The 27,846-nt window shown below is 34.9% G+C and overlaps 1 protein-coding gene, 1 long non-coding RNA gene and 1 pseudogene across 2 annotated transcripts in view; all 3 read left to right on the top strand.

The window, feature by feature from the left end:
* The window catches only part of LOC132803461 (uncharacterized), a 466,094-nt gene that overhangs the window by 177,972 nt on the left and 260,276 nt on the right, over positions 1–27,846 (top strand). The window lies entirely within an intron of this gene.
* Positions 6,727–9,910, top strand: LOC107416433 (receptor-like protein kinase FERONIA). Its single transcript, XM_016024917.4, is given in 1 exon segment — positions 6,727–9,910. A coding segment is annotated over 1 exon segment (2,643 nt). The 5' UTR covers positions 6,727–6,965; the 3' UTR covers positions 9,609–9,910.
* Positions 18,311–27,154, top strand: LOC112491367 (receptor-like protein kinase FERONIA; annotated as a pseudogene).

Raw genomic sequence — 27,846 nt, 5'->3', positions numbered from 1 at the left:
TTAATTGTTGACCAAAAAGGTCAAAAGTTGACTTTTTGACTCGGATGGAATTCTAAGTTGACTGAGATACCGTTACAAAGTACACATTGGCACGAGTTCGTAAACTAGTAGCACGTCGAAAACGGAGTTACGGTTTGAAAGTTATGAGCAAAACAAGTTAGGATCCAAACTGTCAAGGGGTGCTCGAGTTGACTTTTTATTAATGTAAAGTTGAGTTTTGACTCATGCATGGTTGTGAAGTACGCGTCGATACGAGTCCACAGACTAGCGGCATGCCTAATTTGGACATCTGGTTAAAAAGTTATGGACCTACAAAGTTTTAAAATATCGTATTATTTTAATATTATTTTTTAAACGTATAATAATGTACTACGTGTGACTTAATAAATGTGACCATGTGTCATCATGATGAGATGCCACATGTCAACCATGCTTAATACCATATTATTTTATTATTATTATTTTATATAATAATAATATTTTTATTATTATTTAATTATTTTATTTTATTTTTATTTCTTTTTCTCTTTTCTTTTTTTTCCTTTTCCCCACGTGGGAAAATACCTTTCTCTTCTTTTCTTTTCCTTTCCTTCCCTTCTCCTTCTTTCCCGAGCCCATCAAGCACGGGCAAGGATTTCTCTCTCTCTCTCTCTCTCTCTCTTTGACCGATCGTTTTGGCCGAATTTCAGTGGCCGGACGGCCACACGCGCCGGCCGACGTGAAAGCCCTTAACTGGGCGACACCGGCGGCCAATTCTCCGACTGAATGGCCAGCGGACGAGCCGGGATCGGCCTCCAACGTCGGCGGCCGGTGTGTCGCTGGTTTGCCAGTTTTCCGACAGCCACCGGTCGTGCAACCGGTTATTTCCCACTAATTTGGACCCTCTAATTCCGATTCTGAGCTCCGATTAACTCAACTCCCGTCGATTTGCGAGATACGAGGTCAAAACTGGCTAAAGCTTTCCGGCCAAATTCCGGCCACCGCCGGTTGAATTAAGCTCAATGGAGGCCGGTAATGCGATCCTCGTTCCATAAGCTTCGTTTCGGTATATTACTCATCAATTTTGGTTAACGTTTGTGTTTAACCCCCCGAGTATCGGGTATTATTTATCCGAATAAAATATTAATTTATTTGACTGTGTGTGAATTGTTGTTCTAGGAGCACGTGTGCGTCGTGGAATTGATCCCATGGAGGATCTTAGGTTAATTGCGTGCTGCAGGTGAGTGACTCACCTTTAAATTATTTTGGGGTGATTAATTATATTTATTTTGTATTAATTTGATATCCAGAATTATGCTCATGTGGTGGAAATTGAATTTAATTATGGGAAAAATATTATTTTATATGTATACATCTGTTTATTGCTGCTAAATGAAAAGTTGGGTTAGAAATGAATTTCTAATTTTTATTGTGATTTAATTGTATTTATCACGCATGAGTAAGGTGGTTTCAATTAATTAATTATATTTGGATTTTAATATTATTTTTGGGTATGATTTGATTTTTAAATATTTCAAGGAAAATATTGGTTTAAGTTGGTGGTTTCAAATTTTATAATTATGCCCATAGCACATTATGTGATTTAATTTATTATATTTCAAAAATATTTATACCATTGGAAAATTTGAATATTTAAATTGATGGAATTGATAGCTAGTGGATTTGAAAATTATGGTATTTATGCGATGAATTTATGACGATGATTATAAAGGAATTGTGGAAAATTTACGGGTTTAATTGGATGGAATAAACCCGGAATGTTTATGGAAAATTTGAGATTTTGAGATGTATTGGTTTTATGATTTTTTTAGATGCACCATACACGTACTGGTGTTCTATGTATATGGATGTAATTAGTGCGCACAGGGATGTGAGTTGCGTGCAGGTGGGTGTGAGTAGCGCGCAGGTGATTTATGGAGTTGTCCTGTGGTTGCCATCGGATGATGGTAGGCCGCCCCTCCATGGCCGGGACACCTGTTTGCAGAGGCGCGGTGGGACGCCACGCGACCGTATGCCGGTTTCTCTCTATAACCTTCTGTCTGGCGGTACCTCGGGACACTGGGTACTGTTGGCGCCACTGGTATATAGTGGGTGCATCAAGTGATTTTCAGAACTTGAATTTCAAAATAAATATTTTGAAATTGTATTGAAATTAAGAATATAATTAATGCTGTTTTTATTATTTATTTGAATGAGGATTTTAAATTGATTTAATTTTTCATTTACTTAATTATTCAATAAATTAATTTATTCATTATAAATTTTGGATGCTTGATTTATTATATTTTATTGATATTTAATTGACTAATTGATTCCTTGGTTTTCGGGAAATACAAATAACGGGTTTTCTGAAAATGTATTAAAAAGAGAACCTTTCCAACGGAGTGAATAGTGGGGGTTTTGAGAGAAAATATCATTTTCAATTAACTATTTATTTTTTTATTTATTCCCAATTAATCAAATGTGCCTTAAGTATCGTTGCTTTATAATTGTGCAGTAGTTAGGGTCACTCACTGAGATGATTAGCATCTCATATTTTTTAAATTCCGTTCCCCTAGGTTCAAGGATTGGGAGACGTTGATCGTTCGGGGCGAGCCCGATGTCTCAGTTTATTGCCGAAAGTTCAAGAAGCATTTCCTTCCTTTTTCCTCTCTATCTTGTATTGTTTCATCTGACATTGTATTAATTCCACATTTATTTGTATAATGCTCTGTATGCTGTATTGGACATTTAGTTGTTAATTATGCACTGATTTACTGTTATTCATTTGGAGTGCTGCAAATTTGTGGAATTATATTGTAGTAACGTGGGAGGAATAAGGGGATGTTTATAGAAGTGTGTTTTCAGTGCAAGAAATTTTTGGTTAGTCCTACCCTTAGAAGAGGTGTTGCCGGATTTTTCATTAGAAGGTTCGGTGGTATTTTCCTAGGATCAGGGCTTGTCTACGGTTCCGGAAAGGAATTTTGGACAGGTTCTGACAATCTTACTGTTCCAATGGCCATAAAAGGATTCACGAGTATCAACATTGGCTAGGAAAAATTAAATAATAAAAACTAAAAGATAAATTTATATATTGTCATAGGTTTATAATTTATTTATCGACCTATTGATGGAGAGTGATTTAGGAAATCAGGGGAATTCGTACTTTTTAATTTACTCGTTGAAGTTCTTAGCTATTTCATTGGTTGTCTTGTTGGAACAAAGTATAAATGTTATTCAGTTCAAGAATTACAATGGTTTGAAAAGATATTGATTATACTTAAAATTGTAGCTTGGTGATCCAAGACAAACGATACAATATGTTTTCACAGCTATTCGAGGGAAGAGAATTAATTTCCCTCAATAGTTACCGAAACTGGATAAATTCTTTCTTGCACAATAGCCTGATCCTCTCTTCTATTAGTTCATGTAAACTTATATCCCAAATAACCATTATTGCGAGATGACAAAAATCCACAGCATAACGTAAACAGTAAATCGGAGAACTAGCATGATCATTTCCACTTTTCTTTTCATGCAAAGACAAAATCTCATTAAAATCTCCACAAATAAACCATCCCAAATTATTATATCTCATCAGTCTTCTTAGCGTGTGCTTATTTTGTATTTAAAAATTTGCAATTAATTTATTATGTATTGCCACCAAAGCATAGAAAATTAAATTTTTATCCTAAAGAAATTTTAGGAAAAAAAATAAAAATTAATCCCTAATTTAGTAAACGTAAACACTATAATTAGTCGTACTAAAAACATAGCCACATCACATTGTAATTTTGTATACATCTGTATCTTTCCGCACCACAAGTCAAAATATAAACAACCATATTATATAACGATGCCCCTTGGAATCCTTTTGTGGGTCCGCTGCCAATCGTTTGTTTAAGAAAAATCTATAAAGCAGCGAGGGATAGTAGATGAGATTTAGAAATCAGAGCAGTGCAGGTCAGAGCTGGCAGACACTTAATGTGCTTTCAAAAAACATTGTCTAATAGTCATTGGATACTAAATGTAAGGTCAGCCACCAAAACTTTGTCTAAATATCGTTAGGCGTGCGACGGACCAATTCCAAAAAACAGAGCAACGTGATTTAACTATCCATAAATTTATAACCACACACACAATGTTATAAAATAAATAATAAAGCATATATTTCATCAATAATAATAATAAAGTATATAGATTTTAGGTAAATATTATTAGAAGTTAGATTATAAATAAGTTATGACACCAAATGGTCTTGCATACCAATTATATAAATGGGAGTGTTCTTTGTGCAAAGAAATTTGACAAACCATCATAATCCTTGATTTAGGGGATAATTTAGTTTACCCAGGATAGGTTGCAATATTCTATATGTACAATTACCTAGCTTTTAGTTTCCTGAGCATAATCATTGAGACCGTGCATCCTTTTTTTTTTTTTTTTCCCCTTTCTTTTTTGTTTGTTTTTTAAGAAAAAACCTGGAACGATCCTTAGAGAAATAAATATTAGAGGTCATTATTATTTAAAGAAATAATACAAGACTGTTATTTGTTGTTGGAGGGGAAAAAAAAAAAAATGAAAAGGAAAAATACCTTGGACGTGAATTTTATATGTAAAAAGTCCAAGATTGCGGAAATAACTCTGGAGTACCGAGTCACTGGGTATTCCTTTCTTTAATTTGGAAAGTAATAAACGAAGGTAAAGCTATTTATTACCATTAATAAGGCTCGCACGTAATTAGTTGGGTCTCATTTAATTTCTTTTAAATTTTTTATCATTAAATTTTTTAATGAAAAAGTAAATCCTCAATGATAAGTAATGCAAGTAACTAAAGAGGTGAAAGGGATGGTTATTTGTAATATGATCCATTTATGTAACAATGAACAGTTAAAATTAAAAATCAAACATGTACAAATATATATGTATATATATATATATATATGTATAGATATATAAAACAGAGGATCTAATTCAACTAATTCAACTAAAACAAAGGATCTAATTCAAGCAAATTTCTTCTCACCACCTAAATTTTAGCATAAATCTGGAATAAAAAAGAGATTAAAAAGTGATCAAGTAAGAAAAATTCACGTTTATATAGTTCCCAGATCGAGGAGGAGATGATATTAATCTCCACTAATTATTGCCTATGCCCGGCACCGTCCGTACTAATTTCCCCGCCGGAAAACCAAAATATGGCAAAAATCATTCATCCACCGTTCAAAAATTTTAACAAAAAATTAAATTTGATTAGACAAGGAAATATTATTATCATTATTATTATTATTATTATTTTCTTCAATTTTTTTATTTTTTTTGGGGAAAGACAACGAATTCATCTTATTTAATATATGCAAGTATCATTAGATCAGTATATATGCATATATATATATATTTTTTCTTCTTTTGGTTTCAAAAATAGAACTCGAATTCATTCAAGGAGTAAAATCAAGGAAAATAAAAATAGTGTTAAAATTAGCACGAAAATAGTCATTATACATCTACATGGAACTGCAGTGGTGAATTATTAATACATAATGTGTATAACAATAGGCGTATGCATAAGATATGGGAATACAATAATGGAGCTCATTAAGGACTTGAACACACGCACAAAAATAAACAATAATTAAAATGGTGCAGCTATTATCTAGGTTGCAGATGACTGCCTTTTTCACTAGCGGATGCAGCCTGGGCGTTTAAATGCATCAGGATTACAAGTTTCTCGTACTTTTGGGCTACCGGGTGGGCCGTGGCAGTTTCTCTATCTACCATTACGACCACAAAATGATGGTTTATTTTTGTGAAGACTTCTACCAACGTTCTTGTGCTGAAACTTATCATGTATCTTGCCCTAATTTCTGAATCCATCTGGAACTCCAGCTCCACGTCCTGGTAAGCAGAGAGGGAATCGTCGTTGACCGAGGTGTTGGTACCGTGTGTATTCAGTGAAATTGTACCACTAGCGCCGCATTGACTAGTGCTTGGAATCATCAGCAGCATCGCCATCGTGGTGGTCACTAGGAGTGTTAGAGAGAGGCCCTTCGGTGCTTCCATGGTATCTTCCTCCCACTCTTTAGCTTTACGACTCTGCCCCTGCTGTGTGTTCCTTGGCTTCAACTTATAGTGGATGCTAAACCTACTTTCGTGGCTGCCAGTTAGTAAATTTTTGCAGACATTGTATTCACGTGGCAACTTTTCATGAATTTTTTTTTTTTTCCAAATCTTTTCTCGGTCACAATATTAGCTTTTAAAAAAATGCAAAATAAATATTGCTCTATTTAAATATTCAGATTTTTAAAAATATGAATAAACTCCGTCACTTTTAAGAAATAATAATAATAATAATTTTTTTTATGACCCCTCTGATTATTATTATTATTTAGAAAATATCAAATTTTATTTATACATTTTTAATTTTATTATTATTTCATTTAATTTTTATATATTTTTTGAAAATTATTAGTAATTTTTTAATATTATATTTATGTTCATTTATCAGTTTTTATCAATTAATTTTAACAGTTAAAAATAAAAAAAATTTAATAAAAATCTAATTAAAATTAAAATTAAAATTAACTATTAAAAAATTATAAATCAATTTTTTTATAATTTTAAAAGAATTAAAATAAGATAAATAATAATTTTTTTTAAAAAAAAATGATATATAAATAAAATAATAACAAAATTTAAAAAGTGGAAAAGAAATTTTACCTTAAAAAAATGATAATAAAATTATAAACAAGAACGGCTATGGACACCATAATCTATATATACAATTTTATTATATGTACCAAAAGTTCGTCATTGACTTGAAGTTGACTGTGAAAACATTTGCCTTTTCACTACTAATCGAAGTGAATTCACTGAATGAAAGTTATTTCCATATTTTCTCTATAAAGTTCCCGGACGTTTCTTATCATCTGTCTCCAATTAGTAACACCTAAAACACTGGAATCTTTATCGCCAAAACCCAAAAGGATATGGGTATTCTGTTTCCGTTCTACTTCTTCCTGATCTTTCACCAGATAGCTTCTGGAGCTGCAAATGACTCCTCGCAGAATTTCCAACCTTCTGATAGCATAGCGCTAGACTGTGGTTCCTCTGATAATAACAACCCCGCATTCGACGACCTAACCTGGGAACTAGATATCAACCATAAATTTTTCCCTCAACAAGGTCAAAATAACGCATCGATCACCTCCACAGCCGTTCATCCACCCGCCATCCCTGTCCCTTACCAAACTGCTCGACTGTCTCGCTCCGAATTCTCCTACTCCTTCCCCGTCACTGCAGGCCAAAAGTTTATTAGCTTGCACTTTTACCCTGATATATACGGAGACTTTGACAGCTCGAAGGCCTTCTTCTCCGTTAAAGCAGCTAATTATTCCCTCCTAAGAAACTTCAGCGGTTTTCTTAGTATTGATGCTCTTGATGGATACGGCATGGTAAAAGAATTCTGCCTAAATGTTGAAAAGCAAAATTTTCTCAACATAACATTCACTCCTGATGTTTCTATAAAATAAGACTCATTTGCCTTCGTCAACGGAATCGAGATTATATCCATGGCCCCCAATCTTTATTACACCTCAAACCCACACAGCGGAGCAAAATTGATCGGGGAGGATGAGCCTTTTACCATAAAAAACGAGACGGCTCTTGAGATGGTGTATCGTATAAACGTTGGGGGATCGGCTATCGCTCCAGCAAGCGACACAGGTATGTACCGGAGTTGGGAAGATGATAATAACTACTTAACGGAAGCTGGTTACAGCGTTCTTCCCGCTGAAGATCACGACCTCAACTTCCAATTTATTAAACCATACACCGCACCGGCTAGTGTCTACCTAACTGCACGGTCTGCCGGGAATATTGATGATAACGCTAAACTCAGGAGTTACAACCTCACATGGGAATTCCCTGTAGATTCAAGGTTTTATTATCTGGTTAGATTACACTTTTGCGAGATTGAATCTGTAATGAACAAAAGTGGCGACCGGGTGTTTCTCATTTACATAGCAAATCAAACCGCGGAGGATGCAGCAGACATACTGTATTGGACTTATGGCAAAAAATTTGCTCCTTATTATAAGGACTACATGCCAATGTTTACGGAGGATGGAGGTGATCAGAAGAAAGTAAACCTCTCTGTTGCTCTGCATGTAGCTCCGTACGATTGGGGATCTATAAACATCGATGCAATCTTGAACGGCATCGAGATCTTCAAATTGAGCGATAATTTGAACAATCTCGCTGGTCCGAATTCTCACGCTCAAAGAATCTGGCCATCTCCTCCTGCAGCATCCAGTGAACAGCATACGAAGGGTGTGAATAGCCGAACAAAAATTATCGGCATTGTCTCAGGTGTAGTCTCCAGTGTAGTTCTACTCTCTATCATCCTCGGTTTCTTTCGAGGAGGAAAAGTCAAGAAAGTTGGCTCCATTGACGGGACTAGCACTTGGTGGGGACCAGTTTCCTTTTGGAAGACCAAGTCCACCAAGACCCCTAGCTCAACTCTGCCGTCAGATTTGTGCCGCTGCTTTTCCTTGGCTGAGATCAAAGTCGCCACCAACAACTTCGACGATGTTTTCATTGTCGGGCACGGAGGATTTGGAAAGGTGTACAAAGGTTATATCGACAATGGGGCCACCTGTGTCGCAATCAAACGGCTCAAGCCGGAGTCATCACAAGGGGCCCATGAGTTCAAGACTGAGATTGAGATGCTTTCCCAACTCCGTCACCTCCATCTCGTCTCTCTAATTGGCTACTGCAACGATGAGCATGAGATGATCTTGGTCTACGAATACATGGCACGTGGGACACTCCAGGAGCACCTCTACAACAGTGATAATCCACCGCTTTCCTGGAAACAACGTCTCCATATTTGTATCGGAGCGGCACGTGGGCTTCATCATCTTCATACAGGTGCAGTGCACACCATCATTCACCGCGACGTAAAGTCAACCAATATACTTCTGGATGAGAAATGGGAGGCCAGGTTTTCGGATTTTGGGATATCAAAAATGGGCCCCACCAGCATGTCCAAGACCCATGTGAGCACAGTGGTCAAGGGTAGTTTAGGGTATTTGGATCCTGAATACTACAGGCGTCAGCAATTGACAGAGAAGTCCGATGTGTACTCTTTCGGTGTGGTCCTGTGTGAGGTTTTATGTGCTAGGCCACCTTTGCTAGGATCAGTGGACAAGAAACAAATGAACCTTACGGAGTGGGCCCGCAATTGTTGTCACAATGGAATGCTTGATGAGATTGTGGATAAACATCTGAAGGATAAGATTGCACCAGAATGCCTGAGGAAGTACGGTGAGATTGCGATCAATTGCTTGGCTGATAACGGAAGCGAACGGCCATCGATGAACGATGTGATGTGGAGCTTGGAATTCGCATTGCAGCTCCAACAGAGCGCAGAGGAGAATACAAGTCTAAATGGGCAACTTACTAGTGAAATGAAAGGTGAGGATGAAGTGCCTTTTATCAATTACAGTGAAGATGAAGGAAAATTTACTTGTAGCAGGGAATATATGTCGGAATTAAAGAGTGGCGAAACCAAAACTAGTAGCAGCGAGCACAGCAGTGAGACAAATCAATATATTAAAGGGATGTCTTGAACTGCGTTTTGAGAAATCAATAATCCCCAAGCAAGATGATTCGCTCATAATATGAAGGTAGCTAGCTTACTGAAGTGGTTGTTAGCATGTTTGAAGGTAGTTAATGAATTTTCTTTTCTAACAGAGTAGTTTATGTGTAATGTCAAATAATTTGAAATTTTTTTTCTAGCTTTCTATATATTTGATGTTTCCAATCCAAATTAAAGTCCATGCTTAAGTTAGATCGAAAATATGTGTCCAAATTGTATCTGTCTTCTTTGCTTAAAACTCAGAAAGCCGTTTAGAGGTTCCATTTTCAGCTATCTGGCGATATCGGATATGACAGTCACATTGTCTGTGCAGTTTACATGAGTTGAAAGCCGGTGTGCTAAAACAAGAATAGTCCTTCCCCCCTCTAGGGTCCATTTCGATAGCACCTTTGCAATTGCTATACTCTGTTTCTCGCCTTGTGACAACTTCGACCAACAATATAATTTGATGCTTTTGAAGAAGTTTTTCAATAAATTGCCGAAAATCAATCCTTATAATTATGTTGACACAGTTTGAGTTTGGTATTTTGAACAACGACAATGCTAAATTTAATAAATCATGCAATATAATTAAGTTTTATTCCTCTTTTTTATTTATTATTTATTATTTATTTTTTTTTCCGAAAAATAAGATGACTTTTGTGACCACTGCTAATGGCATCGACAACTAATATGACATTTATTAATTGATTTTGCTTACAGCTAAAAATTTGTTTGGAAGAAAAATTATGCTCAAAGTTTCTATAAATTAAACTGTCATACCAATTGCTGGATTTACCAATGATCATCATAGTTATATATAACTCACCAAAAAAAAAAAATTCGTAGTTATAACTTACGTTTTTCTTAATTAAACCTCTAGTAGATCAATATATTTTTCCATGACATACCTACTAACTAATTCGCTAGCATTTACCAAAAAAGAAAAAGGACTAGTGGTTAATGAGAGACAAGTAGTTGATGCTAAGATGCTGGTTTGGCCGTCATTGAATTAGCTTTTTTGGATGGATAGTGAAGTGTGTGATAGTTGTTGGATTGTAAAGGTGGGTTTTTTTGAACATAGGATAATAAATGTATGGTTTCGAATCTTCAGACCTTTTTTTTTTTTTTTCGGGGTAATCTTCTCCGTCCTTGTTTAATCGTGGAATTATTTTGCAATTTAAATCAATAATATCAACTATTAAGTTTAAAATATTGAAAGAATTGACAACACTTAAATTTTTAAAATTTTAAAAATTGTGGGACTGGGTAGCATCCAAAAATTAATGGAATTCCAGTATAAACAAAGTGTAACAATATCACATCAACTATATATTATCTCAAATATTTAAAACTTTGTCAACTAAATTTTGATATATTAATGAATCATTAAATATCCGCATAGAGAACTTTTATTTCACTTATATATTTCACACAAAAAAGTTGGCTCTACTCTTCTCAACAAAAAAAAAAAATAAAAAAAAAAATAAAAGAAAAGTTGGTGTTGAAATACCACTTATTCCAAAAGCTTAAGTTTTTGGGATCAATGGTAATTCAACATGGTATCAGATACAGAGATTCAAGAGGTTCTAGTTCAAAACTCAATAATTCTACCCAAAGAATTAAAAACACATGTAAAGACCCAAAAAGAAATCCAAAAGAGGCGGATCTATATGTGAGGGGAAATGTTAGAGAAAAATATAAAAAAAATAAAAACTCAATTTTTATTAGCTTAAATTTTTGAAATAAATGGTACTTCAACAGTTGGCTCTACTAGTGCCGTTGTACCACCTAGTGAACATCCCCAAGAACCAGAAAAGTGATCGAACAGCAATTATGGGCTACGTTTTTGGCGTAGTTACACTATTTTATTTATTTATTTTTTTAAATATACTGTCTCTTTCCTTTCCTTGGATTATTTATTTTCCGAAGAGGAATAAAAGAAAATATTCCATCAACATTGATGAAACCTCTTAAGTGGGGTCAAATTTTCGTGTTTTTTTGTTTTTTTTTTTTGGTTTTTTTCACTCCAAGTCCACCAAGACCCGTGGCTCATACAAAAAACTATAATACGCTCCCGGGAGCACTTAGAAACAATAATAAAACTATCGATATCGACGAAAATATCGAGCGTATGATTTTATAGAAATATCGATATCGATAGAAATACCAATAAAATTATGGAAACTGTAAATATTTAATTTAGAATATAGATTTTTGCATATGAAATCATTAGTATAGTAAAATAATATAAAAAAATACAATAATTAGAATACAATGATAATAAAATACTTATCCAATTAGGTATATATACTAAAATCCTATATATTATACAACACAAAACTAATAATGTTATTTATTTATTTATTTATTTTATTTTTGAATAGATAAAATCAAATTAAACACTAAAAGAGTGGACAAAAAGATAAAAATGATAAAAGGATGTGTATTGAGATGCTACAATCCTATAATTTTTAAAAACTTTAGATTTTCTAACAAGATCCGTAACTACAACTTAGCAAATCCAATTAATAAGTTGGATATTTGAGCATAGGAAAAGTCTCTAAAGAGGCCCAATGTAATATTATCACATTATTATTTTATATATATATATATATATATATTTTTTTTTTCCCTTTCTTTTTCCTTTTTTTGTCAGGACCCGTCCAAAATTCTTTACCGAAATTCTAAACAAGCCCTGATCCCAGGAAAACCCTACCGGACCGTCCAATGGAAAATCCTGCAGAACCTCCCCTAAGGGTTGAACTTATCACAAATTTTCTACACTGAAAACACACTTCTATAAACATCCCTTTATTCCTCCCACATTACTACAATTTGATTTCACAAATTTACAGCATTCCAAATGAATAACAGTAAATCAGTGCATAATTAATAACTAAATGTCCAATATAGTATACAGAGCATTATATAAATAAACATAAAATTTATTCAATGTCCTATAAGGAAGCAATACAAGATAAAGAGGAAAAAGGGAGGAAATGCTTCTTGATCTTTCGGCAATGAATTGAGAAGTCGGGCTCGTCCCGGACGATCAACGTCTCTCAATCGTTGTACCTAGGGAAGTAGAATTTAGAAATATGATATACTAATCATCTCAGTGAGTGATCATATCTACTGTACAATTATACTAGTGATAATAATTATAGCACATTTGATTAATTAAAAATAAATAAATAAATAAATAATAATTAATTGAAAATAATATTTTCTCTCAAAACCCTCACGATTCACTTGATTGGAAAAGTTTTCCCTTTTAAAACATTTTCGCAAAATCCAATCTTTTATACCCCAAAAATTAAGGAATAATTAATCAAATAACTTTCAAATAAAATACAAGAATTTAAGGATCCAATTTTATAAGGAAAATATAGAATAAGACATTATTGGATACAATAATTAAAATCATAATTAAACTTGTATTAAAGAAATTTAGCACCAGAACAAAAATAGACCCAATATATAAATTATAAAACTTATTAATTAAATCAATGAAATAATCAAAGAAACATTTTAAATCAATTTAAACATCGATATAAAACAAATGATAAAAATATAATAGAATTTATTTTAAAATACCAATCGATTTAAATAATAAAATCAAGGCAAATAACTTTTAAAAATTAATGAGAATAGGTAATAAAATCACGATATCAATTTCATAAAATTTCTGTAAAGCTTTAAATTTAAATAAATATTAAAAACAATATTAAATACATTCTAATTTAAATACTGCTTTAAAACTTTAGGAATTGAAATTTATATAAAAAAAATAATTACTTGACACACCTCACTATATACCAGTGATGTCCCACGATACCCAGCGTCCCGAGCACCGTGTAACGGGAGATTAAAGAGAGAAACTTGCATACGGTCGCTTCGGCGTCCCGACAGCGCTGCTGCTTAAACCGTCATCCCGGCCACGGAGGGGGGTGGCTTATGGCCAATATCAAACTTGCCTACCTTCGGTCCAATGGCAACTCACGGGAGACATTATAACTTGCGCGCTAATCATATTCACATATACAGTACAGAACACCAGTACTGTATGAGTACGTCTAAAACGAATAACCAAATTTATTATTAAAATACTCAAGTATTTCCAAAATTTACCGTGGGAATTATACCATTTTTCAAACTCAACCTCCCATATTTTTCTTTAATAACACCAGCATAAATCCATCAATAATATATAAATAATTTTTTTTCCCCAAATCATAAAATCAATCAAATAATGTTCCAAGGGCAGGATTATATAATTTGAAACCACCAAACATAAACCAATAATTTCCTTGAAATATTAAAAATCAAATCATGCCCAAAACTAATATTAAAACCACATGAATTTCATATATAATTTAATTCCACAAATCCTCAATACCATAAAATAATTTCCACAATGCATAAATTTATATAAATGTATTTTTTATTAATCAAAATAAACTCACAAATAAATTCCACAATAAATCAATTAAAATTAAATCACAATTCCTTTAAATATCAAATTTCCTTAAAATCTAGATTTCCATAACTTATCAAAAATCATACATTCAATTTATTCAAATATGGGCATCAAAATTTCCACATATAAATCCACTAAATATTTGACACATAAAACATAAATTTCAAATATTCAATTCACACAAAATATTCACAAATTTAATTCCCGAAATTAATTTGAAGGTGGATCACTCATCTCGAGCACGCAATTAATCCAAGATCCTCCATGGGATCAATTCTACGACGTATACGTGCTCCTAGAACAACAATATTATACATCTCAAATAAATTAATATTTTATTCAGATAAATAATACCTGTTACCTGGGGGGTTTAACGCAAACATTAACCAAAATTGACGAGTAATATACCGAATCGAAGCTTGTGGAACGAGGGTCGCATTATCGGCCTCCATTGACCCCAATTCCACCGGTGGTGGCCAGAATTTGCCCGGGAAGTATCGGTAGAATTTCACCTCCTCATAACTCACGAACCACTTTGAATTTAAACAATTGGAGATTATATTTGAACTCAGAGGACCCAAAATAGGAGGAAAAGGGTGGCAATTCGGACTGGGCTGGCCGGAAACGGCAAGAATCGTCGGAAAAACTCAACCCACCGCCGCCAACTTCACCGGCCCGATCTGGGCGCGTCCGGTTGGGAAATTTGGAGGTCGGCATCATCGGGGACTGGGCTCCCTCCCTGGCTGGTGCGTGTGGCTGTCCGGTGGCCGTAATTTAAGAAACGGTAAGGACCCGAGAGGAAGAAAAGGAAAGGAAAGGAAGAAGAAGGAGGAAGAAGAAGAAGAAGGAATTCCGGGGGGGGGGGGGGTGGGTGTTTTTCCCACGTGGGGAAAGGAAAAAAAAAAGAAAAGAAAAAGAAAGAAAAAGAAAATAATTAAATAATATTAAAATAATATTATTGTATAAAATAATAATAAAATAATATGGTATTTAATCATAGTTGACATGTGACATCTCACCGTTGTAACACATGGCACCTTTTATTAAGTCACACGTGGCACATTGTTCACATATTAAAAATAATATTAAAATAATACTATATTTGAAAAATTTTGCAGGTTCATAACTTTCAAACTATATGTCCAAATTGGACGTACCGCTAGTCTATGAACTCGTATCGATGAGTACTTCACAAACATGCATGAGTCAAAGCTCAACTTTGCATGAACAAAAAGTCAACTCTGCACCCCTTGGACAGTTTGGACCTCAGCTTGTTTTACTCATAACTTTCAAACCGTAGCTCCGTTTTTGACGTGCTACTAGTCTATGAACTCGTGACAATGTATACTTTTTAATGGTGTCTCGGTCAATGTGAAATTCCATTAGGAACAAAAGGTCAACATTTGACCCCTTCTCGATCAACGACGGTCAAACCCGGTCAACCTTGGTCAAATTTGAAAAATTTCTGGTGTACTTCGGGACGGGGTGTTACATTTTCCCCCACGTGGGAAGAAAGATTTTTTTGTTCTCCTTTCTTCTTCTTCCTCTCTTCCCTTCGTTTTCTTCCTCCCTCTCTTTCTCTCTCTTCTCTCTCTATTGGATGGCATTTCTCTCCCACTCATTCTCTTTCTTTTTCTTTTTTCTTTTTTTTTTCTTCTTCTTCTTCACCTATTCAGACAGCTCCTCTCCCACACAAACACACACATACACATAGGTCTTTTCGCAAATCATGAGAGAGGACCGATCAAGATTTTCATGGACAATTCCATCGACAACCGGCGTTTTCACTTCATTTTCCACTATTTTCCACCTTAAAACTAAAACTCTTTCTGATATTCGACGATTCAGGTGATATATTTCGACCCCGATGATATTTCTTTGGCACTGATGATAAAATTTTTTTCTCTCCCATTGGTGTCGACGGCCTCCGACATCCAATACTATCGTCGACTCATCACCTGTGTCGGCGATATTTGTTTCACTGCTTAGAAATGAGTTCGGTGCATCCATACCATCATGTCGATAGTACTTTTCAATGCTGCGATCACTGTCCCCACCAACATCTTCCATAAAGTTTCATTATTTGTCGTGGAGGCTTTTGTAACGTGTTTTAAGGTTACATCGACAACGGAATCACCACTCACTATACAGTCACGATCAAACACTCAAACTGTAATCATCACTTGGGGCCCACAATTTAAAGGGCAGATGAATCCATGAAATTATAATAGCTTTTCTGTGTTTTCAATTCGAGGTTGAATACTCACCCAAAAAAAAACAAAAACCCACACACATACACACACACACACACACACACACGCACGCAAACTGACAAGGCTGAATAATTATATTGAAATTAGCACATAAGTAATTGATGGCTAAATTTTATAATCAATGGATATTATAATTAATAATATTAAACCTGATTAACACATTATTTGATACAATTATTTTAACGAAGTGATAAATCGATAAATATAAAAAGTATCACGAACTTATTTATTTGTCATTATTAAAGTAAATAAAAAAAAATTGACAGCCATAAAAATGCATGCAATAATATCATACAATTTTTAGTTTTAAATATACATTCACAAAAAAAAAAAAAAAAATTTAGTTTAATATACTGTGTTATAATTATTTGACAAAAGAATAACAAAATTTGATATAAATAATTAGTTCATTTATAAAAGTATAATACATTGTAGAATAATGTGATAATATTTGAAACTTGATGATGGATGATAATATATATATATATATATATATATTGATAAATTGGAAAGAGGAATTTTATTACCAAGCTTGAACTCAAAATTTGGGGAGAAGAAAGGACAATCTGTAAAGCAAATAAAGATAAAGATATTTTTCTTAAAGTTCAGCTAAATAGTTTATGGGATTGGAACCACAAAAAACAGTAGAAACTTCAGCATCCAATAAGAAATTCAGCAATATTCACAAATAATAATAATAATAATAAATAAGAAATAAGAAATAATAAAATCAGCAATTGACCATGGTTGAGGCTTAAAAGTTTTCTTGGACGAGCGCATAAATTTTGAACCCCTCGATTACGTTCTGTTGCCTACGAACGGAAAAAATGAGCGTTGACTTAAAGTGAACATATAAACGAAAAATGCTTAGGCATCGATCTTTTCTCCCTTCTTTTTTTTTTTTTTTTTTTCATCTCCAATTAGCGCTGTAAATAAGTTCGAAACAGTTCATATTCGGTTCAACTATTTTAGCTTGCTCAAACTCTACTTATAAATAAAATAAAATAAATTTAAATAATAAACAAAGTTTACAAATCAATCTTAAATAATAAATTAAACTTGTAATTAGTTCATGAGTAATATAATATTATCATTCATATGTATTTATATAAAAAATAATATTATAAATTTAAATATTATTATTTATATAAAAAATTATACTATAAATTTAAATATAATGAATATTTATCATGCATAAATAATATATTTTTATATTTAAATTTATTAAATTTTTAAAATTAAATTAATTTATAATAAAATAATTAAAATTTATTAATTATTAATGTATAATTTTTATTAAAAATATAATTATGTAAATTTTTAAATTTTTATAATGCAAACTGAATTAAGCTACACTCAAATTTTTTCTAGTTTTTATGAACAAATCGAATCGAATTTGAACAAGTATTTTAAAATTTTATAAATTTAAACGAAATTTCAGCATTTTTAAAATTATATAAATGGAGCTTAATAATATCAATACTTAACTAGATTCGGCTCAATGAACCTCTATACCCGTCAATAGAGTCCTTTACCAGACAGCAAGGCTATCCCGCGCTGAGTTCACCTACACCTTAGTAGTCGCCTTGAGGTTTAGTCCTCCCACGTTTTTGATTCGTTGGACTCTTTTTTATGTTTCTAAGTTTCTCCGTTTGAAGTTGTTGATCAAATAGATCTAATTAATATGCATGCCAGGTTCTTCAACTGAAGTTCATTTAAAGTGATGAGGATTTGTGGTGAGAGTACAAGTATGTTATTTACTTCTCGAAGAGGAATGAAAGAAAAGTCAATATTCCGTCAACATTGATGGAAGCTCTTCAGTAGGGTCAAATTTCTGTTTTTTAACCTCTTTTAAGTCCATCAAGACCCGTGGTTCATCCGAAAAAATATATTACGCTCTGTAGCACTTAGAAATGAGCTCGGTTCATGCATACCATCATGTCATGTCGACAGTACTTTTCCCAGGTTGCGATCACTGTCCCCACCAACATCTTGGATAAAGTTTCAATTTTTTGTCGTGGAGGTTTTTGTAACGTGTTTAAAGGGTACATCGACGACGGCACCACGACTTGGTGTACTGTCACGACCAAACGGCTCAAGCAGTAGTCATCACGTGGGGCTCACAGTTTAAAGGGGAGATGAATCCATAAAATTATAGTAGCTTTTCTGTGTTTTCAAATTTCAATTCAAAGATGAATATTCACACCCCCCCCCCCCCCACAAAAAAAAAAAAAAAAAAAAAAATCAACCACACGCTCAAACTGACAAGGCTGAATAATTATATTGAAATGAGCACACAAGTAATTGATGGCTAAATTTTATAATTAATGGATATGTAATTAATGATATTATATATCGTACTTGATTAACACATTATTTGAGATAATTATTTTAACGACGTGATAAATCGATAAATATAAAAAGTATCACAAACTTATTTGTTTGTCATTATTAAAGTACATAAAAAATTGACAGCCATAAAAATGCATGCAATAATATCATACAATTTTTAGTTTTAAATATACATTCACCGAAACAAAACAAAACAAAAAAAAGAAAAAAAAAAAACTTTTGTTTAAATACACTGTTATAAGTATTTGACAACAAAATAACAAAATTTGATGTAAATAATTAGTTCAATTATAAAAGTATAATATATTGTAAAATAATGTGATAATATTTAAAACTTGATAATGAAGGGCAATTTTTTTTTTTTTTGATAAATTGGAAAAAAGAATTTTATTACCAAGCTTGAACTCAAAATTTGGGGACAAGAAAGGACAATCTTTAAATGAAATAAAGATAAAGATATTTTTCTTAAAGTTTAGTTAAATGGTTTATTGGGGACCACAAAAAAGTAGAAACTTCCGTATCCAATAAGAAATTCAGCGATATTCACAAATAATAATAATAATAATAATAATAATAATAAGAAATAAGAAATAAGAAATAATAAAATAAGTAATTGACCATGGCTGAGGCTTAAAAGTTTTATTGGAGGACCACATAATTTTTTAACCCCTCGATTACGTTCTGTTGCCTACAACCGGTAAAAATCAACGTTGACTTAAAGTGAACATACAAACAAAAAATGCTTAGACATGATAATAGAAAGAATCATTTTCTTTTTTCGTCTACAATTAGGGCTGTAAATAGGTTCAAAACAGTTCACGATGGATTTAGCTTGGCTTGGTTTTAGTTTGTTCGAACACTACTCATAAATAAAACGAATCAAGCTTATGCAAAAAATGAGACTCGCAACCAATCTTGAACAATGAATTAAATTCATAAATAGTTCATAAATAATTCAAAATTATCATTTATATGTATTTAAATAAAAAATTATATTATAATTTAAATAAAAAATTATATTATAATTTAAATAAAAAATTATATTATAATTTAAATAAAAAATTATATTATAAATTTAAATACAATAAATATTTATAATACATAAATAATATTTTTTATATTTTAAATTTATTAAATTTTTACAACGAAATTAATTTTATAATAAAATTAATAGAATAATTAAAATTTATTAATTATTAATGAAATATTTTTATTTTAAAGATAAATATTAAATTTTAATAATCCAAGCCTAGTTAAACTCAACTCGAATTTTTTTGCAAATGAGTCGAATATAATTTGAGTTTGTGTTTTAAAATTTTATGAATTTGAACCAAGTTTTAACATTTTTAAACTCATGCAAAGCAAATCGAGCTTAATAATGCTAATAATTAGCTCGACACGGTTTATTTACATGGTTCATTTACACCTCTATCTCGAATGGATGATTTTGGCAAACCGCTGAATTTTAGGATTCTTTTTTTCATTTTCGACAATGTTACTGTTTTAGCAGTGCCTTACATTCCTCTGGACAACATAATTATCGACTGTGGCTCCTTTGATAGCACATCGGTTTAGATTACCATATTTGGGATGAAGTCACTAACTTAAAAGTATTTTGATGTGTGCCTCCGTGAGGTTGAGGATTAAGCCTTTGTTTTTGGTTGTGCAAAATAGGGCAAAACATAGAGGAAAAGTATAGAGAGAAACTAGAAAGAGAAAGAGTGGAAGAGAAGAATTCGGATTTCTATTCATATTACTTTATCACTTTCGTGGCTACAATTTATAGGCTATAACTAGTAACATGAAAATAGGAAAACGTTAACTCCACTAACAACACTCATAGCAACAAACCCAACTAATAACATGATATAGCAACAACCCCCATAAGACCAGTTCTTCCAATATCCCACGTAGTGCATGGCCCATGCAAGTGGAAAACATTGTGCGAAACAAGGCAAAACAGGGAGGAAAACTATAGAGAGAATCTAGAAAGAGAAACTAGAGAGAGAAAGAATGGAAAAGAAGAATTCAGATTTCTATTCATATTCCTTCATCACTTTCGTGGCTATAATTTATAGACTACAACTAATAACATAAAAATAGGAAAACGTTAACTCCACCAACAACACTCACAGCAAGAAACACGTTAACTCCATTGAGGCTCCCTTCCACTTGACCAAGATTTCAGTCTTGGGTCTGTACTTCCCTTTTTGAATGACCCAACGATCTAAAACAGCTTCGGGCTAAGGTAATGAGGTAAGATTAGCCTCATCCATAGGTGGCAATTGTTCTGTCACCGAAATAACTAGTCCAATATGCTTGCGCAACATACTCACATGAAACACGTTATGGATGCGTGATCCAGGGGGAAGAGCTAAGCGGTAAGCCACAGGATCGATTTTTCCGATGATTTCATGAGGACTAAAAAATCGTGGAGAGAATTTCATAGAACTTCGGTAAGCCATCGATTGCTGTCTATATGGTTGAGGTTTGACATAGACAAAATCACCCACATTAAAAATAACATCTCGGCGGTGCCGATCAGCAAACTGGTGCATAAGATTCTAAACGTGCACAAGATTGGAATGCAGCTCTTGCAGAATCTCTTCACGGTCACGGAGGTAGGTATCAACTGCAGTCACCCGAGTTGTTCCTGGAACATAGGCCATGAGGGCAGGCGGAGGCACTCCATAAAGGCCCTCAAATGGAGTATGCCAGTGGATGAATGAAGAGAAGTGTTATACTGTATTCTGCCCAAGGTAGCCACTCTACCTATTTGTGCGAACAGTTCCCCATGAAACAGCATAGGTATTGTTCCAATAAGCGATTAATGAATTCAATATGGCCGTTTGATTGCGAGTGGTACCTAGAGCTCATTCGCAACTTAGTGCCATGAAGTTGAAATAGTGCTCACCAAGAAGAACTTATAAATACCCGGTCCCTATCATTGACAATGGAAGTTGGCATTCCATGTAAACGGACCACTTGGGCCACAAAAGTTTTAGCCACTGATGATGTCGTATATGGGTGCTTCAAAGGAATAAAATGGGCATATTTTGTGAGCCGATCAACAACCACCATTACAACTAAATAACCATTGGAGAGAGTTAATCCCTCACCAAAATCCATGGATATATCAAACCAAACACGGTCAAGAAGATGAAGAGGTTGGAGCAAACCTGCTGGTTTCATGCTATCAGCTTTGTAACATTGGCACACATCGCACTGCTGTAGAAATTACTTAACCGAACGTCGTACATTGGGCCAGAAGAATGTGCGTTGTACTCTGGACAATGTTTCATGAAAACCAAAGTGGCCCCCAGTGGGTGTGGAGTGACATTTCGTGAGGATGCTAGGAAACCAGACACCATCACGCAAATGACGCGCAGGATCTACTTCTAGGTGCTTATAAAAGAGGTCTTTGTCCATTTCAGCCTCCAACTCAGCCCACCAGTCAACATGTGGCATGGAGATAGATAAGAATTGAGATTATACCTTCCTTGACAAAGAATCTGCAACTTGGTTTTCGGCCCTGTTTTTATATTCAATGATATAATCATATTCCAAGATTTTGGGCAGCCACTGGGTCTGTGCAGGAGTTGCAATCTGCTTCTCCATTAGATATTTAAGGCTATGCTGGTCCGTACAGATCGTAAACAGCTTGCCCAACAAATATGATTGCCCTTTCTGAACTGCCTTAACAATGACTATCATTTCCTTCTCATAGGTAGAGAGTGTAAGAGCTGTAAATTTGAATGCTTCACTGAAATAGGCAATAGGACAGTTGTGTTGCATAAGTACCACACGAAGACGATTCCCACTACCATCACATTCAATGACAAATGTTTGGGAGAAATCAGGAAGACTAAGAATCGGGGTTGAAGTTAGAGCTTTTTTTAACTATTGGAATGATTCCTCTACCTCTAAATTCCAATGGAAACCCTCTAAAGTTAGAAGTCATATCAATGGGACTATGTAACAGCCCAGCCCACCCGCATGTAATATTGTCCGCTTTGGACCCCGTCTGCACAGGTTTAAAATGCATCACAAGGGAAAGGTATCCACACCCTTATAAGGCATGCTTAGTTCTCCTTTCCAACTGATGTGGGATTTCACAATCCACCCCCCTTGGGGCCCAGCGTCCTCGTTGGCACACCGATCCGGGTATTGACTCTAATATCAACTGTAACAGCCCAGCCCACCCGCATATGATGTTGTCCGCTTTGGGCCCCACTTGCACAGGTGTAACACGAGTCACAAGGGAAAGGTATCCATACCCTTATAAGGCATGCTTTGTTTTCCTTTCTAACCGATATTGGATCTCATAAGTTGCCAATCCAGCAAAGTGTCGAATGAATTTTTGATAATAACAGGCTAACTCGAGAAAACCGCAGACTTCCTTTGCTGATGTAGAAGTTGGCCAAGCCAAAGCTACCCCTTGATCGGAGATGATGTGACCCATGTAGTCCACTCTGGTGACACCAAACCTGCACTTAGACATTTTTGCAAATAGTTTATTTTCAGCCAGAAGAGATAAAGTAACGCAAAGATGTTGTAGGTGCTCATCCGATGTTTTGGAATAAATCAATATATCGTCAAAGAACACCAGAATGAAACGCCGGAGCTATGATCGGAAGAGGTCATTCATGAGCCGTTGAAAGGTGGTCGGGGCATTAGTGAGTCCGAAAGGCATGACAAGAAATTCATAATGTCTCTCATGAGTGCGGAAAGCCATCTTTGGAATATCACTATTATGGACCTGAATCTGGTGATATCCCGCTCGAAGATCTAATTTAGAGAAAAACTTGGCACCATACAATTCATCAAGTAATTCATTAATGACTAGAACCAAAAACTTATCTTTGATGGTGATCTGATTCAACGGGTGATAATCCACACAAAAGCGCCATCCCCCATTGGTTTTTCTGACCAGCAACATAGGTGATGAAAATGGACTATGACTAGGGCGGATAAGACCCGTTTGAAGGAGTTCATGCACCATCCTCTCTATCTCATTTTTTTTTCTGGTAGTATGAGTATCTATAGGGTCGAACGCTCACTAGTTTAGCCTTTGGTTGCAACGGTATGTGGTGATCATGTGTTCGCTGTGGAGGAAAGGTAGTAAGGGTTTCGAAAAACAATGGGTCCATGAGGAGTTGCCCAAGATCCTCAGGATATGGGTCCATTGGTTTTGTGAGTTTGGTGGAACGTAGCTGAAGAAAAACAATGGTGCCATGAGAACTAATCCCTTGCAAGTTGTTAAAATCCTTCTCTACCAAGACCTCTAGGCTTTTATTTTTTATCCCTTGGAACGTATGGTAGAGTCCATCCTTCTTAAAAATCATTGTAAGAGTGGAATAATTAGTCCCAATTGGTCCAAGTGTTTCCAACTACTGCACCCCCAAGACGAATGGGCACGCCGCTACTGGAAGTATGTAGAAATCGACAATGACCCGAAACTCCTTGGATGAGGAGGGTGAGTGCCCAACATAACCCAACACACTTAATATTCTCCTTGCTTGCTACCATGACTTGGAATTTCCTATCTCGTGAAATCGGCAACCCATACCGTGCAACAATGGCCTGGTCAATAAAGTTCTATGTGCTACCGCCGTCGATCAAATCGGGCAATTCCTTGTTCCCCAATTTGCCGAGTACACGGATCGTCTGTGGATGAGTTGTTCCAGCAATCGCATGAAAAGAAATCTCGGCACTACGTCCAGTGGACTGCCTGGGTCACTTACTTCTTCAGATTGGGAATCCATGAAGTCTTCAATCATGAATAATTGTGGTCGCTCGCATCGATGGCTCAGAATGAATTTGTCGTCACAATAATAGCAGAGTTCTTTTTTCCTTCTTTCATGAGCTTCTTGAATGGAGATTCAGCGGATCGCTAATGGATTGACTTGGTCTTTGGTATTTGGCGAGGGACCTAATACACCACTACTTGGTTTGGTAGTTACTTTCATGGTAACTGAGGTAGTTGGAGGTTGGTAGTTTAGGGTACTTTTGCACTGGATTTTTTTCTTCTCCTCAATTAATCTAGCCACACCAATTGTCTCTACTAACATACTTGGATGATTGATCTTCAATTCCAAGTGGATCTCATCCCAGAGATCAACAATGAAGCAGCCAATCAAAAAGCTTTCAGGTAAGTTATCTACCTGATGAAAGAGCCTTTCAAAGGCCTCTTGGCATATAGATATGTTGGAGGTTTGCTGTAGTCAGGTTAAAGCCTCAAATGGGTCTTCAAAGTCTGTTAGACCAAAATGTGATAAAGCCGCTGGGGATAGTTCAGCCCATGTTAAGGGTCCTTTGAATTTGCTCAACCATCGTTGCCATTGGAGTGTAATTCCCTTGAAGTGGAAAGATGCAAGTTGCACTTATTGGTCTGCTGGAATTCCTTGGCATTCAAAATATTGTTATGCTTTAAATATCCAACCTGAAGGGTCTTCCCCATCAAATTTGGGAGAAGACAATTTGAGTTGCGATCGATGTGGTTCACCACGAGTGTTGGAGGATTCCCCTATTGCAAATGGGTTAACCTCTTGGAGCGAAGGCCGTGGACTGTTGGTTACATGCAGTGCTTGTATTTTCCTCAGTACCTACTGCAAGGCATGTGTCATTTGATCAAACCTTGATTCATGTCGGGCCAAGGCTTCATTGACATCATTGCTAAACTCCACGTTTGACTTTCCCCGAGTATCCATAAACCTGGCTCTGATACCAAAATGATGTGTGCCTTCGTGAGGTTGAAGATTAAACCTCTATTTTTGGTCATGCGAAACAAGGCAAAACAAAGAAGAAAACTATAGAGAGAATCTAGAGAGAGAAAGAGTGGAAGAGAAGAATTCGGATTTCTATTCATATTCCTTCATCACTTTCGTGGCTACAATTTATAGGCTACAACTAATAACATAAAAATAGAAAAACGTTAACTCCACTAATCATAGCAGCAAACTCAACTAATAATACGACACAACAATAAACCCCATAAGACCAGTTCTTCTAATATCCCATGTAGTACATGGCCCATGCAAGTGGAAAACACTTCCAACATATTCCCCAATACAAACCAAAAATAACGCATTAATATTTACCTATAAGTCAGTTCAACTGCCCATAACCGTCAACAAAGTCCTTCACCAAACAGCAAGGCTATCGCACTCTGAGTCTACCTACACCTTACTAGTGACCTTATGGTTTAGTACTCCCATGTTTTTGATTTGTCGGATTCTTTTTTATGTTTTTCAATTTCTCCATTTGAAGTTGTCGATCAAATAGATCAAATTAATATGCATGCTTGGTTCTTCAACTTAAGTTCATTTAAAGTGATGAGGATTTGTGGTGACACGTGTAGTGTACAAGTATGGTGCATGGACATGAGTTGCCACGTATTTTGATCGCATGAGGTGTTTGCACAGGAACTCACGTGTTAGTCTTGTACTGAACACGTCTCTATATATGCCAATTTTTTCTATAAAGTTTGATCTGATTATCATGCTATAAAGTTAAAATCGATACAAATTCATATCACGCTAATGCATGATCGAGATGCTTTCTCAACTCCGTCTTGTCTCTTTGATTGGATACTGCCACAATGACCGTGAGATGGTCCTTGTGTGCTCTACAGGAACACCTCTACAACAGCAACAATCCACCTCTTTCATTGAAAAAAAAAATTTGAGATTTGCATCGAAGCAGCTCGTGGATTGCATTATCTTCATACAGATGCAAACCGCATAATCATTCACCGTGATGCAAAGACAGCGAATACACTATTGGATGAGAAATGGGAAGCAAAAGTTTCAGATTTTGGATTGCCAAAAGAGGGCCTTACCAACCTAGCCAATGACATCGATAGTATTCTGGGTATTTGGACCCAGAATACTATCCACGTCAGCATTGGATGAGCAGTCCGACGTGCACTCCTTCGATGTAGTGTTGTGCAAGGCATTATGTGCGAGGCCACCTATAATAAGATTGGTGGCGAAGAGGCAAATCAAACTGGTGGAGTGGGCTTGAAATTGCTATCACATTGGAACAGTTCATGAGATAGTGGATAAACATCTGAAGGGTAAGATTGCACCAGACTGTTTGAATAAGTTCGGTTAGATCGCGATGAGTTGTTTGGTTGATAATGGAAGCGAATGGCCATCGATGAACAATGTGGTGTGGGGACTAGAGTTTGCATTGCAGCTGTAAGAGAGCACGGAGGAGAATTCAAGTGAAATGAGGGGTGGGGATGAAGTTGTGTTCTTAAGTTACAGTGAAGATGATGGTAAATTTGGTTGTAGCTGGGATGAGTCAGAACAGAAGAGTGGGGGTACAAAACCAAGTAGTAGTGATCAGAGTAGTGACATCAACCAATCTATTAAAGGAATGTCTGGGACTGTGTTTTCTGAGATCAACAATCCCAAAGCAAGATGAGCATGTACGTATCAAACTAGCCGATTTAAAGATGGTTTTTGCATTTTAAGGTGTAATATTCTGTAAGCATATTGCTAAACAAAAATTTAAAAAAAAAATTCAACTTAATTACATGTCCAGTTTCTATGTCAGACAAAAAATTGGCTTTTCTATTAAAACCATATGACAGATTAAAAGAATAAGCACTCATAGTCATGGCTCACTAAAGACTACACTAACCTGTAATTCCGAAACATGAAACTTTTTTTTTTTTTTTTGGGTTCTAGGAATCAGTATATATACATGAATAATAATTTATAGTTTCTTGAGTTATAAACTATAGTTTTAGTTTCTTGAACAATAATCATTAACGCGTAAACATATATATTTGGTAAGAGTGTAGAAAACTGCCTTGGATTGACCAAAGTATCTGATGCGAACCTAAAATGATCTACTTCTAAACTCGTATTATATTAGCCCAAATCTAATTATGTTCAAGTTCTAATAATCAACTTGACTCCTAACCAACTTGTGATTAGAAGTCTTGCTATATAATGAAGATGCCACAATAGGTGATGGAAGGCCTATCGACAAGTCAAACTAAAACACTCATTCACTAATGGTGTTTTAGGTGTTCAAAAGAACAAAGAGAATTCAATCTCACAAATAACTTTTTGTATAAAATTCAAGCTTAATTTCTCATTGAAAATAAG

The sequence above is a fragment of the Ziziphus jujuba genome, chromosome 4 (assembly GCF_031755915.1).
Source record: "Ziziphus jujuba cultivar Dongzao chromosome 4, ASM3175591v1".
Lineage (NCBI taxonomy): Eukaryota > Viridiplantae > Streptophyta > Magnoliopsida > Rosales > Rhamnaceae > Ziziphus > Ziziphus jujuba.
The sequence above is the reverse complement of the archived record's forward strand: the minus strand, read 5'-3'. Positions and strand labels throughout refer to the sequence as shown.